General features: G+C 48.7%; 2 protein-coding genes across 2 annotated transcripts in view; both read right to left on the bottom strand.

Annotated features, from left to right (window-relative positions):
- LOC134020774 (E3 ubiquitin-protein ligase AMFR-like) overlaps window positions 1-12,064 on the bottom strand; it is a 343,986-nt gene that overhangs the window by 178,547 nt on the left and 153,375 nt on the right. The gene's annotated exons all lie outside the window — the stretch shown is intronic.
- Window positions 1,901-9,770, bottom strand: LOC134020600 (forkhead box protein P2-like). Its single transcript, XM_062460757.1, has 14 exons — window positions 9,673-9,770; window positions 9,506-9,586; window positions 9,301-9,379; window positions 8,990-9,110; window positions 8,511-8,615; window positions 8,311-8,398; window positions 7,411-7,491; window positions 4,481-4,658; window positions 4,135-4,211; window positions 3,927-4,028; window positions 3,684-3,805; window positions 3,020-3,086; window positions 2,706-2,932; window positions 1,901-2,475 (listed from the first exon to the last, which is right to left on the bottom strand). Exons 1-14 carry the CDS (start codon window positions 9,757-9,759, stop codon window positions 2,364-2,366), a joined length of 1,527 nt encoding a protein of 508 aa, XP_062316741.1. The 5' UTR covers window positions 9,760-9,770; the 3' UTR covers window positions 1,901-2,363.

The raw sequence follows: 12,064 nt of genomic DNA, 5'->3' as shown, positions 1-12,064 counted from the left end.
GTCTTAAAGACACTTGAAAATCACCAAAGAGCATCTGATTCCCCCGCCCTCCCCTCCAGCCGCACAGACGGGCCAGGACAGACGGTCAGAACGTGGGGAGGACGGGAAGGCAAGAAACTCCTATGTTCTGCATTGCGCTTCTAACACAATGGAGACACATGCCACACACGCTTGTTAGATGAGCAGACACACACACAAGGAAGTGGTGACACACACACTGACACACACACCCTGTAAAACCCTCCACCAGCTCCTGTCCAGATCACCTGACAGGTCTTAGCACACGTAAATGTGTTTAAGTAACGTAACAGCGTTCCATCCCCCTTGTTCTTCTTGAATTCAGAGGAAATGGCACTTCTTTTTATAAGACATGTTCTGTAGTGTCCCTATTTCTTGTTGATAAACTGTTCCCTATTATCATAAAAACGACTAGAGACCAGCATTGGTTAGAGACAAAACACACGTTTTCATCATTAGGATCCTGATTGGCATCAGTGTCTAAAGATGGTACACAGGATGGATGGGTAAATGGTCACATCTTCTGAAGCAAGGGGTTTGCTGCTGCTTGGAAAACAAACCTCAAAGGAAGGCCAGTGTTCACCTCACTAACGATGCTTGTCAGCCACTTCACGGCTCGCAAACGTGGAGCCGTTACTGTTCCGTCGTCAGCCCACTCCCACGGTTACGATGCCGGAAAGCTGTGTCGACAGTTTGGTTTTGAAACAACTAAATTGTCCGACAAGCATAGTTATGCCACTCGGATTCACTTAGCTGGATGTCAGATGAAATGTACAACTAGACCAGGAATCAGGCAGAAGCACATGGAGGATTTATTATTATATTATTAGTTATTTATAATACTAGTAATTTAGTAGCTGTGATGATCGTTGTTTAGGGCTGGTGGTCTCAATGTGTTTTCATTTACTAGTTCACAGCTGGTCTGCTGAAGGGGGGATGCAGTCATTTGAACATGACTTGCAAAGACAGGACACTTATTAGTGTCATTTCTGCTGTTGCACTCAACATCTCAAGCGTAATATAACTGTTTCTTCATCAAATCTCCTTTAATTGTAATCACGTGTATTACTGTGATCAAATTCAGTGTGGTCCCTGTGTGTGTAACTATTAATGTGACAATGTTTACACTTTTATAAATAACTGATAATACTCATGGAAGTAGTGATAGCTAGTCCAGTATTTGTAAACACTCTAAAATCAAAAATAAAACTAATTGAAAAACAACAGTGCCATGATAAGTTTTGAGTTGAAGCCCTTTACGGTTGTTGACTAACTTCTGTCAAAGCGATGTGTAGAAGAACATGTTGACTTGCTCGTCTCACAATGAGGACGTGGCACTTCAGAGAAGGTACTCAGCCCCTCCCACCAGGAAAAGAGTTTCAGTTGTCTCCCTCCATGCTAACCCTCAGTCTACAAACACGTCAGAGAGAGGTTATCAGAAAAGGCCTCCTAATGGGCTGACAGAGTATCAAAACATCCCCTGAAACAACAGTAAACCAACAGTAACCCTAACTAAGACTCTTTATCACCACAGACAGTTACTGACATGAGCCTGAAACGCAGAGTTAAAACAGCAAGATGGGTTCTTTGTTCTTTACCTAATTAGGAGATTCTCTTCCCTGGCAACACTGGTGTGAGGTTCACAGACATGCATGGGTGGTTTATTACACTCACAACAGTTGTTTGTAAAGATAGATATAATAATAACAATAAAATTACAAGCCACAGTGTAACCTGTCGGCTCTTATACTATTTAGTTTGATTTGTGTTTTTGGTCTTTATTAGAAATGTTCACAGTAATATGGAATAGTACTTACACAAATCAAACACAATTTGAAACAATCAGCCTGTATTTATTACACTAATTAAACATTTGGGTATATAGGACATACACCATATAGTGTTTTCTGTTAGGAGGTAGAGAGTGTTGCATGCTTAAAAACTTTACAGTTTGGGTCTATTCCAGCCATAAACACAGAACATTCACATGTTTTGTGAATACATTGAAACATTTGTGAAAAAAACTACATTCTCTTCGCATTTTTAAGTTTAGTGTTTCACAGACACTACAGACACATAGAATCACTGACAACAATTACATATTGTCAACAGTTTGAGGGAAGAAACATCACTATGTGTAAATGCTACCACACAACCACACCCCCCTAACACTGTGTACACACACTGCTGGAAGCTGAACACAGAACAGAAATCTCCAGAGGAAAGTTTTCATTACAGCACCGTATTCTGAATGCTGGGATCAATAGTTGACACCATTTATTTTATGAAAACGTGTATGTCTGAAGCCATGTGGGGAGGCTATGCACCTTGCAGGTCACATGGGGTCAGTCCAGGTCTGATAACTGCCCCTCTTCTAGCTCTGCATCCTGCCGTGGTTCTGGGCTGTGATTGGTTGTTGTCACCACTGACAGACATTCTTGGTCTTCCATGATTGGCCTGTCAGGAATACCAAAGGCTGCTTGTTAAGATAAATCTAATGTATTCATTTTGTGTTTTCATCCAAGAGACATACGGGGGAATTTGAACCCGTGATCTTGATCTACAGTTAAATTCTCTGAGTTACAACCCCCATCCCACCAGAGGACACCTAAGTGACGTGACACAGGCCAAATTCAATAACAGTTTAAAAAAAAAAATCACGTTATCGAACTGTAGTTGGCCTTCACCTCTGGGCGTGTCGAGGGGAACCAGGTCTGCTGGGGGGGTCAGAGTCCTGGGGCTCCTGGCAGCTGCTGCTGATACAGCCTGGGTCTCCCCTTCTCACACCTGGGTCTCCCCTCCTGGTCCCTGGGTCTCCCCTCCTGGTCCCTGGGTCTCCCCTCCTGGTCCCTGGGTCTCCCCTCCTGGTCCCTGGGTCTCCCCTCCTCGTCCCAGCAGCCTCGGCCAGGGCAGTCTGAGAGGATGAGAGAGACAGGGACAGCCAGTGTCACGTCAGCCCCATCCACAGCTGGCTGTGGTGACGAGGAGGGGATCAGCTCACCTGCGCTCTGGCTGTGACGGTGGTCACATACGGCAGGCTCAAGGCCAGGTGCTTCCCCACCGATGAGCTTCGATGGAAAGAACAATAAAGCAACAGAAACTGAAAAAGTCATTTTGTCCCTCATACATTTGAAATACTCAAACAATCAATATCTGGTATGAGTTCTCAAACCCTGATGACTGACATAGCCAGAGGCAAGGTCTATCACCACGACCAAGATCCTAATTCAGTCTGACTGAGAATCATATCTATCCTGACTCAAATCTGCATCAGACACTGCAGTCACGCCCACATGACAGACTTCAATCAAACCAATGTTTTGTATGCAATCAACATGATAACTTATATTTCCTAATCTAAGGACGCCAGGACAATAGGGAATCTACATTGAACAGCAGTCGTTCTTAACCCTGGTCCTCAGGACCCCCTGCCCTGCAGTGTTTAGTTGTTTACCTGCTCCAACACAAGTGATTCTAATGAATCGTTATCAAGCTCTGCAGAAGCCTGGTAACGGCCATTCATTAGAATCAGGTGTGTTGGAGCAGGGAAACATCTAGAACATGCAGGGCAGGGGGTCCCTGAGGACCAGGGTTGAGAACCACTGCTGTCCGGTGTTGTGAGCAGACCGGACGGTGTCCTGGACAGGGACAGAGCAGCATCTCACCCTGAGATCTTCTGAGACCGCCTCCTCAGGTACTCCTCCTCGTCCACCATCCACACGGCCCCCTTCACGTTCTCCACGCGCACAAAGCACTTGTGCAGACTCAGGTTGTGCCGCACGGCATTCTGGGAGTGTGACGGGTGACAGGGCGAGCCTGATTCATCATCCCTTTTAATTTAAGAACATTGTGTGCCGATATATATATAATCATTACAATTCTTAAATTCCAAATGTGTTTAGCAGTACCTTCCAAGTTGCTGCGTTGCGTCTGAAATAGGCGAATGTTCTGGTGAACCAACTGTAGACCTCACTGAGAGTGAGTTGCAGGTCTGGTGCCTCCACTATGGCCTGGAGGACACAAACTACTCAGATCAAGACTGAAGAGGATAGGCACCTTCGAGTGTCCACTGTTTACGATTTAGGGAGGTGATTAAACACTGTGGCAAGTGCATACCTGTCTTATCAGAGTTGCGTAGGTATAAGGAGGTCGGATATCTGCATTCTCGTACAGCTCGAAAATTTGTCCAGTATCTAGGAAAGAAATGGCATCATCAGACAGTTACACAAGAACGTTTGATTTTATTTAAACATTTTACATGTCTTTTATTGTTATTTTTTATGTTTTAAAAAACATGCAAGATTTATATGGTCGTCACCATACAAATCCTCTTGTGGAGCCAGTATCATCTCTCCCAGATTATAATAAAAAGTTCAGATTCTCTTTTCTCACTCACAGAGAGAGTGAGGTTCTAAAGTGTTGTGTTTTGCAATGAGTGAGTGTTCGTAAGGATGACTGATACCTGAGGACAGGGGAAGGAAGGACGGGTGTTGCTCGGAGTGGTGTTTCAGGGCTCCTGCGCTGGGGGTGGTGGCGGGGTAGGGGGGGTAGGGTCCTCCAGACCCCAGAGACAGGGGGCTGCCTGGGGCCGCCGCAGGTGGAGGGGACTCCTGTTGCAGCTCTGTAGACGAAGGGGGCAGCTGTAGGGGCAGGGTGGGGTGGGGTGGGGTGGGGAGGCGAGGGGAGAGGTAGGGTTGGGTGTGGTGGGGTGGGGAGGGGTGGGGTGGGGTGGGGAGGGGTGGGGGCAGAGAAGGATAGAAATGAGATAGAGAAGGAATTAGCTTTTAAATAGCCTGTAACAGATGCGATTAGACAGGCTTCCTTTGCTGTGATTCTTCTAATATCCCGAAGAGAAGAAAGCCAATCATTACTAATTTAACTGTGAAATTGTATTGTATGAATTCTGATTACGGTGCAGTATTGATTAGATGGATTAGCTAAGGAGTCGTTTTCTCTGTTATCCTGACTTGTCTGGTGGACTGCTGTTTTAAAACAGTAGCATCTGGTGTCAACAGCTGTGTTGTATGAAGACAGAGAGCCAACACATGGAGGGATAAACACAGATAAGAACGTTTTCATAGATCAAACGTTTTTGGTTCAGGAAATGAACCAAGAGGCCTCAGTCAGGAACCCTGATGGAGAGGCCTCAGTCAGGAACCCTGATGGAGAGGCCTCAGTCAGGAACCCTGATGGAGAGGCCTCAGTCAGGAACCCTGATGGAGAGGCCTCAGTCAGGAACCCTGATGGAGAAGCCTCAGTCAGGAACCCTGATGGAGAGGTCTCAGTCAGGAACCCTGATGGAGAGGCCTCAGTCTGGAACCCTGATGGAGAGGCCTCAGTCAGGAACCATGATGGAGAGGCCTCAGTCAGGAACCCTGATGGAGAGGCCTCAGTCTGGAACCCTGATGGAGAGGCCTCAGTCTGGAACCCTGATGGAGAAGCCTCAGTCAGGAACCCTGATGGAGAAGCCTCAGTCAGGAACCCTGATGGAGAAGCCTCAGTCAGGAACCCTGATGGAGAGGCCTCAGTCAGGAACCCTGATGGAGAGGCCTCAGTCAGGAACCCTGATGGAGAGGCCTCAGACAGGAACCCTGATGGAGAGGCCTCAGTCAGGAACCCTGATGGAGAGGCCTCAGTCAGGAACCCTGATGGAGAGGCCTCAGTCTGGAACCCTGATGGAGAAGCCTCAGTCTGGAACCCTGATGGAGAGGCCTCAGTCAGGAACCCTGATGGAGAAGCCTCAGTCTGGAACCCTGATGGAGAGGCCTCAGTCAGGAACCCTGATGGAGAGGCCTCAGTCAGGAACCCTGATGGAGAGGCCTCAGTCAGGAACCCTGATGGAGAGGCCTCAGTCTGGAACCCTGATGGAGAAGCCTCAGTCAGGAACCCTGATGGAGAAGCCTCAGTCAGGAACCCTGATGGAGAAGCCTCAGTCTGGAACCCTGATGGAGAGGCCTCAGACAGGAACCCTGATGGAGAGGCCTCAGTCAGGAACCCTGATGGAGAAGCCTCAGTCTGGAACCCTGATGGAGAAGCCTCAGTCTGGAACCCTGATGGAGAAGCCTCAGTCAGGAACCCTGATGGAGAAGCCCCAGTCAGGAACCCTGATGGAGAAGCCTCAGTCAGGAACCCTGATGGAGAAGCCTCAGTCTGGAACCCTGATGGAGAGGCCTCAGTCAGGAACCCTGATGGAGAGGCCTCAGTCAGGAACCCTGATGGAGAGGCCTCAGTCAGGAACCCTGATGGAGAGGCCTCAGTCTGGAACCCTGATGGAGAGGCCTCAGTCTGGAACCCTGATGGAGAGGCCTCAGTCTGGAACCCTGATGGAGAGGCCTCAGTCTGGAACCCTGATGGAGAGGCCTCAGTCAGGAACCCTGATGGAGAGGCCTCAGTCAGGAACCCTGATGGAGAGGCCTCAGTCTGGAACCCTGATGGAGAGGCCTCAGTCAGGAACCCTGATGGAGAGGCCTCAGTCAGGAACCCTGATGGAGAGGCCTCAGTCAGGAACCCTGATGGAGAAGCCTCAGTCTGGAACCCTGATGGAGAAGCCTCAGTCAGGAACCCTGATGGAGAGGCCTCAGTCAGGAACCCTGATGGAGAGGCCTCAGTCAGGAACCCTGATGGAGAGGCCTCAGTCAGGAACCCTGATGGAGAGGCCTCAGTCTGGAACCCTGATGGAGAGGCCTCAGTCTGGAACCCTGATGGAGAGGCCTCAGTCTGGAACCCTGATGGAGAGGCCTCAGTCTGGAACCCTGATGGAGAAGCCTCAGTCTGGAATCCTGATGGAGAGGCCTCAGTCTGGAACCCTGATGGAAAAGCCTCAGTCTGGAACCCTGATGGAGAAGCCTCAGTCAGGAACCCTGATGGAGAAGCCTCAGTCAGGAACCCTGATGGAGAGGCCTCAGTCAGGAACCCTGATGGAGAGGCCTCAGTCAGGAACCCTGATGGAGAGGCCTCAGTCAGGAACCCTGATGGAGAAGCCTCAGTCAGGAACCCTGATGTCATGTTTACCTCCTCCAAACCGTCTCTCCGTTTTCTCCTCTTAAGACACATCTTGTCATGCTCAGTCAGTTGTAAATGGCTCTCTAGGTCATGGCTCTCTAGGTTATAGCTCTCTAGGTCATGGAACTAAATATAAATTACTGACCAACAGGACACTGAACCAATGCTGCAGGACAGAGAAGATGAGCTTGCAGAAAGATGTGTTATTATCACAAATGGGTGTGGGACAGGGTTTCTTCATAGCATTAAATTATTTCTTCAAAATCATACACTTTCAAATTGTATTGCTTTTTCTCAGTTTTACACAAAACAGTTGCACGGGTCACCCAGGCCCAGATAGAGAGTGTGTGTGTGTGTGAGTGTGTGAGTGTGTGTGAAAGACAGACTCACACATGAGGATGGTGTCTGAGGCTCTGGTGGCAGATGCAGGTGAGCCAACATTGCTTGGAGACGCTCTCTCTCTTTAGAAAGCTGATGAGGAAGAGGAGGGGAGGGGAGGAGGAGGAGGAGGAGGAGGAGGAGGAGGAGGAGGAGGAGGAGGAGGGGAGGACGAGGAGGAGGAGGAGGAGGAGGACGGGAGGGGGAGGAGGAGGGGGAGGAGGAGGGGGAGGAGGAGGAGGAGAAGGAGGGGAGGGGGGGGAGGAGGAGGAGGGAGCAAGGAGGAGGAGGGGGAGGAGGAGGAGGAGGAGAAGGAGGGGAGGGGGGGAGGAGGAGGAGGGAGGGAGGAGGAGGGGGAGGAGGAGGAGGAGAAGGGGAGGAGGAGGAGGAGGAGGAGGAGGGGAGGAGGAGGAGGGGGAGGAGGAGAAGGAGGGGAGGGGGGGGAGGGGGGGAGGAGGAGGAGGGAGGGAGGAGGAGGAGGGGGAGGAGGAGAAGGAGGGGATGGGGGAGGAGGAGGAGGGAGGGAGGAGGAGGGGGGGAGGGGGAGGGGGAGGAGGAGGAGGAGAAGGAGGGGAGGGGGGAGGAGGAGGAGGGAGGGAGGAGGAGGGGGGGAGGGAGGGAGGAGGAGGAGGGGAGGAGAGGAGGGGGGAGGAGGAGGGGAAGAGGAGGAGGAGGAGGAGGAGGAGGGGAAGAGAGGAGGAGGGGGAGGAGAACAGAAGTCAAGAGTCAGCAAGACAGTTCAGGCGTGGCATTGAGTTGTCGAGACATGTTTTTACAGTTACAAGAAGATGAAACCAAGTGGAGACGGACAATAGCGAGGAAGAATATTTAGGCATATTTGTTTTAAGAGCTTGGGGAATTTGACTAGCTCGTTATGAAACAATCATGACAGAGTAAGAGGTGGTCTTTCACCTGGAGATCCAGCTGCTGAACCACCTGCATCTGGACCCTGCACTGGGCAGTGCTGCGGACATCCAGGGGGTGCTCATTACCCAGGTGTCTAAACACACACACACACATTTTGGGGTTAAATCTATACATTTTGCAATACATGTATTCTTGGGCAATAATGAATATCAAACTGGTGAAGAGTCTTGGGAAACATACTGTACCTCACAAACTGGCAGATGTTTTCACAAACACACTCACAGCCAGCCCAGTTACACACGCCGTGACTGTAGAGCCGCTGTGTGGCTGAGCAATCCACATCAGGGACGCTGGAGGGAGAACAGGAAGGGCGAGTTGGATGAACACATTTAATCAACACTCTACAGCATCAAAAACGACATGCTGTTATGTTTTTCTTAAAACAGGGTGGAAGGCCAACACAATTTTTTTTTAATGAAAACCTGGCTTTTGATTTCGTATCTGTTCAACATATCTACGGCTTTTTAGAATATATTTTACTTTGCCTGTTAAAAAGGTAAACAAACAAACAAAATGGGATGTGTTTGCCCCATGGGGATTCAAGTGAAGCCTTGCTACAATCGTGAACAAACATCTCTGGTGCCCGACATTGACAGGTCTTTGTTGCGTGCACACAGGTATTATCGACTCTGTTCTTGACTGAACAACAGCGGGAGGGGAGTACCATTCAGTTCTGCGGGGGGGTTGAGATTTCTCCTGGTCCAGGTTCACTGAGGCTGTGGAGGGGGTAGACGGTGGGGTGGTGGTAGAGTTGGTACAGTCTGGGCTAATTCCTCTACTTTCACCTGTCAAAGTCAAAGTGATGTATTTATTGTGTGTATAACACAATGCCATTCTCAAACAGCACGTGTGTGTGTCCATATAGTTGCGAGCCGCGTGTTTATCTTCCCAGTCGTTCTTGAATGCTGAAGAACGACTTTGGTCAAGCTTTGGTACGTCCCAGTGCTGTTGGCAGGACGACCCAGAGAGGCTCACCTGGAGCCAGGGCGTGTGAGGGCAGGAGGAGTTGTCCCAACTGCTGCAACTGCTGAAACAGCAGCTGCTGTAAGGAGGGCTGAGCCACGCCGAGAGAACACACAGTCAGACCACGAAAGATTAGCTTCGGAAGATTTAAATGTAGGATTTCTTTTTACATGAAGCCTCAGGAAAGGATCTCGTTTAGGTCACAAACCTCGGTTACTCTCTTCTCTGGGTTCTTCTGCTGCAAAAGTTGGAGGTAAATCTGTTGTTGCTGCTGCTTGTAAAAGTCCTTCATGTGTTGCTTGATTTGAGAGAATTTTGGGGGAAATGAATTAGATGCTGCTACCTTAGACTTCAGTACAACGTCCGGTCAGTGTGGGGTGTTACCTGGTGTAGCATCACGGCTTGCTGCTGCTGAAGCAGAAGCTGGATCTGGCTGGGAGTCAGGAGATGGTGCACCGGAAGGGGGCTCATCAGGGCGAGGGAGACCTGAGAGAGGAGGGGATGTGGAGCCAAACAGGACACATGTCAAGGGTTGGGCGCCAGACAGTCGGATGGAACATTTAAAAGTGCAACGATCACAGATTCACAGTCCTCTAAACTGACTACGGAGCCATGATGAGAAGTCGTGTCAGTTAAAGGTGACCCTAAAATGAGATGGAGGATGATTGAGTAGTTAATTACAGCGGCAGACTAATTACATGCATGTTGTGACGCCTGATAGAAATTTATGGACATTAGTCGAGGCAAACACCCCCAGAATAATGACAGTCTGTGTTGACATCAGAGGTTTGGCAAGAAAGGATCAACAATGGATCATTTCTTTTGATATCTTAGACTGGATGAAATTACATGAGTTTCATGTTCAAGGAAGAGAAGGTAGGCATTTCTTCACAGATCAACTGATTTGTAACTGAAGAAATTCACCTTACTGTATACATACCTGTGAGAGTTACAGAATATTAAATACAATTATAATCAAAAAGACAAAACCATGTGACTGGGGCATTCAGGATATGAAGGTTGAGTTAGGGTTGTGGTGGTCATTTGAAAAATCATTTTATGGGCTTTTCATAAACATCAATAGTTTTATTCCTTAGATGTTTTTTGTCTTTAGATGTACATGTAAGGATATCTATGGTTAAAATGTTTTAAGTATAGTTTGTGATTACACAAGCAAATGCCGGAGAATAATTTTGTACAACACAGAATAATTGATCTTTCATCTGCAGGGCCTAATAAATTACTGTGATTGTGTCAGTGAAGAATCCTCTCTAAGATATGAAAGCGTTTAATGGCACCTGAAGAGTATCTGCATGACCTGCAAGGTCATGCAGATACTTTCAAAGATCCGTCGGACAAAGCAAGGTTCACGACAGACAGATAGACAGACAAGACAGACAAGACAGACAAGACGAGAGGTAGAGAGAGAGAGAGAGAGAGAGAGAGAGAGAGAGAGAGAGAGAGAGAGAGAGAGAGAGAGAGAGAGAGAGAGAGAGAGAGAGAGAGAGAGAGAGAGAGAGAGAGACAGACAGACAGACAGAGGAGGGGAGGAGGAGGGGAGGAGGAGGGAAGGAGGAGGGGAGGAGGAGGGTGGGGAACGTTCATCCTCTCTGTTCTTATATTGATTCCCTCGATTAAGATTCTCTCACAGGCAATTGTAATGGACAACCATAAAATGATGTTGGCTGTGCTTGTTTGTCTTTTCCTTGCATTTGTTTGGACTGGCTCTGTCGACAGTGATTGTTCTCCAGCCCTGAGTTACAGAGTAATAATGAAGGACAAACAGCAGCGTGTAAACTCTCCACTGATTACACCTCATATGAAATCTCTACCACAACAAACATGACTGTGTCACACCAAATTCTCTCCCAGAAGAAGTCCACAATATAATTATATCAGTCACTGTGGTCTAGTAGTCTAATCACAATGTTCCCAATGATTTTATAGATATCAAATGTATTCGTTTTTTACACATTCATTATGAACAGTTGTGACAAAGTTGTCAGTTAACGAGGAGTTATTATTGAGGTTCTAGAAAGAAGTTTGGAGGAGGAGGAGGATGAAGAGTGAGGAGGTGGGAGGAGGAGGAAGAGGAGGAGGAGGAGGAGGAGGAAGAGAAGGAGGAGGAGGAGGAGGAGGAAGAGAAGGAGGATGAAGGTACCTGTTTGTGCTGGAGACTCTGCGCCTCCTCTGTGCTCCCTCCTCCGCTGGTGTCTCCTTCAGCTGGTCCCTCCCCTGCGCTGCTGCCTGACTGCTCCTGCAAGCTGCTGCCTGACTGCTCCTGCAAGCTGCTGCCTGACTGCTCCTGCAAGCTGCTGCCTGACTGCTCCTGCAAGCTGCTGCCTGACTGCTCCTGCAAGCTGCTGCCTGACTGCTCCTGCAAGCTGCTGTCTGACTGCTCCTGCAAGCTGCTGTCTGACTGCTCCTGCAAGCTGCTGTCTGACTGCTCCTGCAAGCTGCTGTCTGACTGCTCCTGCAAGCTGCTGTCTGACTGCTCCTGTAAGCTGCTGTCTGACTGCTCCTGCAAGCTGCTAATGCTCCAGGGCTGCTGGGAGACCGGGATGGCTGAGGGCTCGGGCATCCCCACTTAATACCTGCAAAACAAGTTCTGCATTAGACCTTTAATATGCTGATCATATTAACCTACCCAGATCTAGAGCATAGACCATGACAGTTCACTATCTGGATCTCCAAGAACAGAGAAACAGACTACATTTGAGTGTCACAGACGACATTCAATAAAATAATTTGTTTGCAAATCCACATTGCCACAAAC

This window comes from Osmerus eperlanus, chromosome 5 (assembly GCF_963692335.1).
Source record: "Osmerus eperlanus chromosome 5, fOsmEpe2.1, whole genome shotgun sequence".
In the NCBI taxonomy this organism is placed as follows: domain Eukaryota; kingdom Metazoa; phylum Chordata; class Actinopteri; order Osmeriformes; family Osmeridae; genus Osmerus; species Osmerus eperlanus.
The sequence above is the reverse complement of the archived record's forward strand: the minus strand, read 5'-3'. Positions and strand labels throughout refer to the sequence as shown.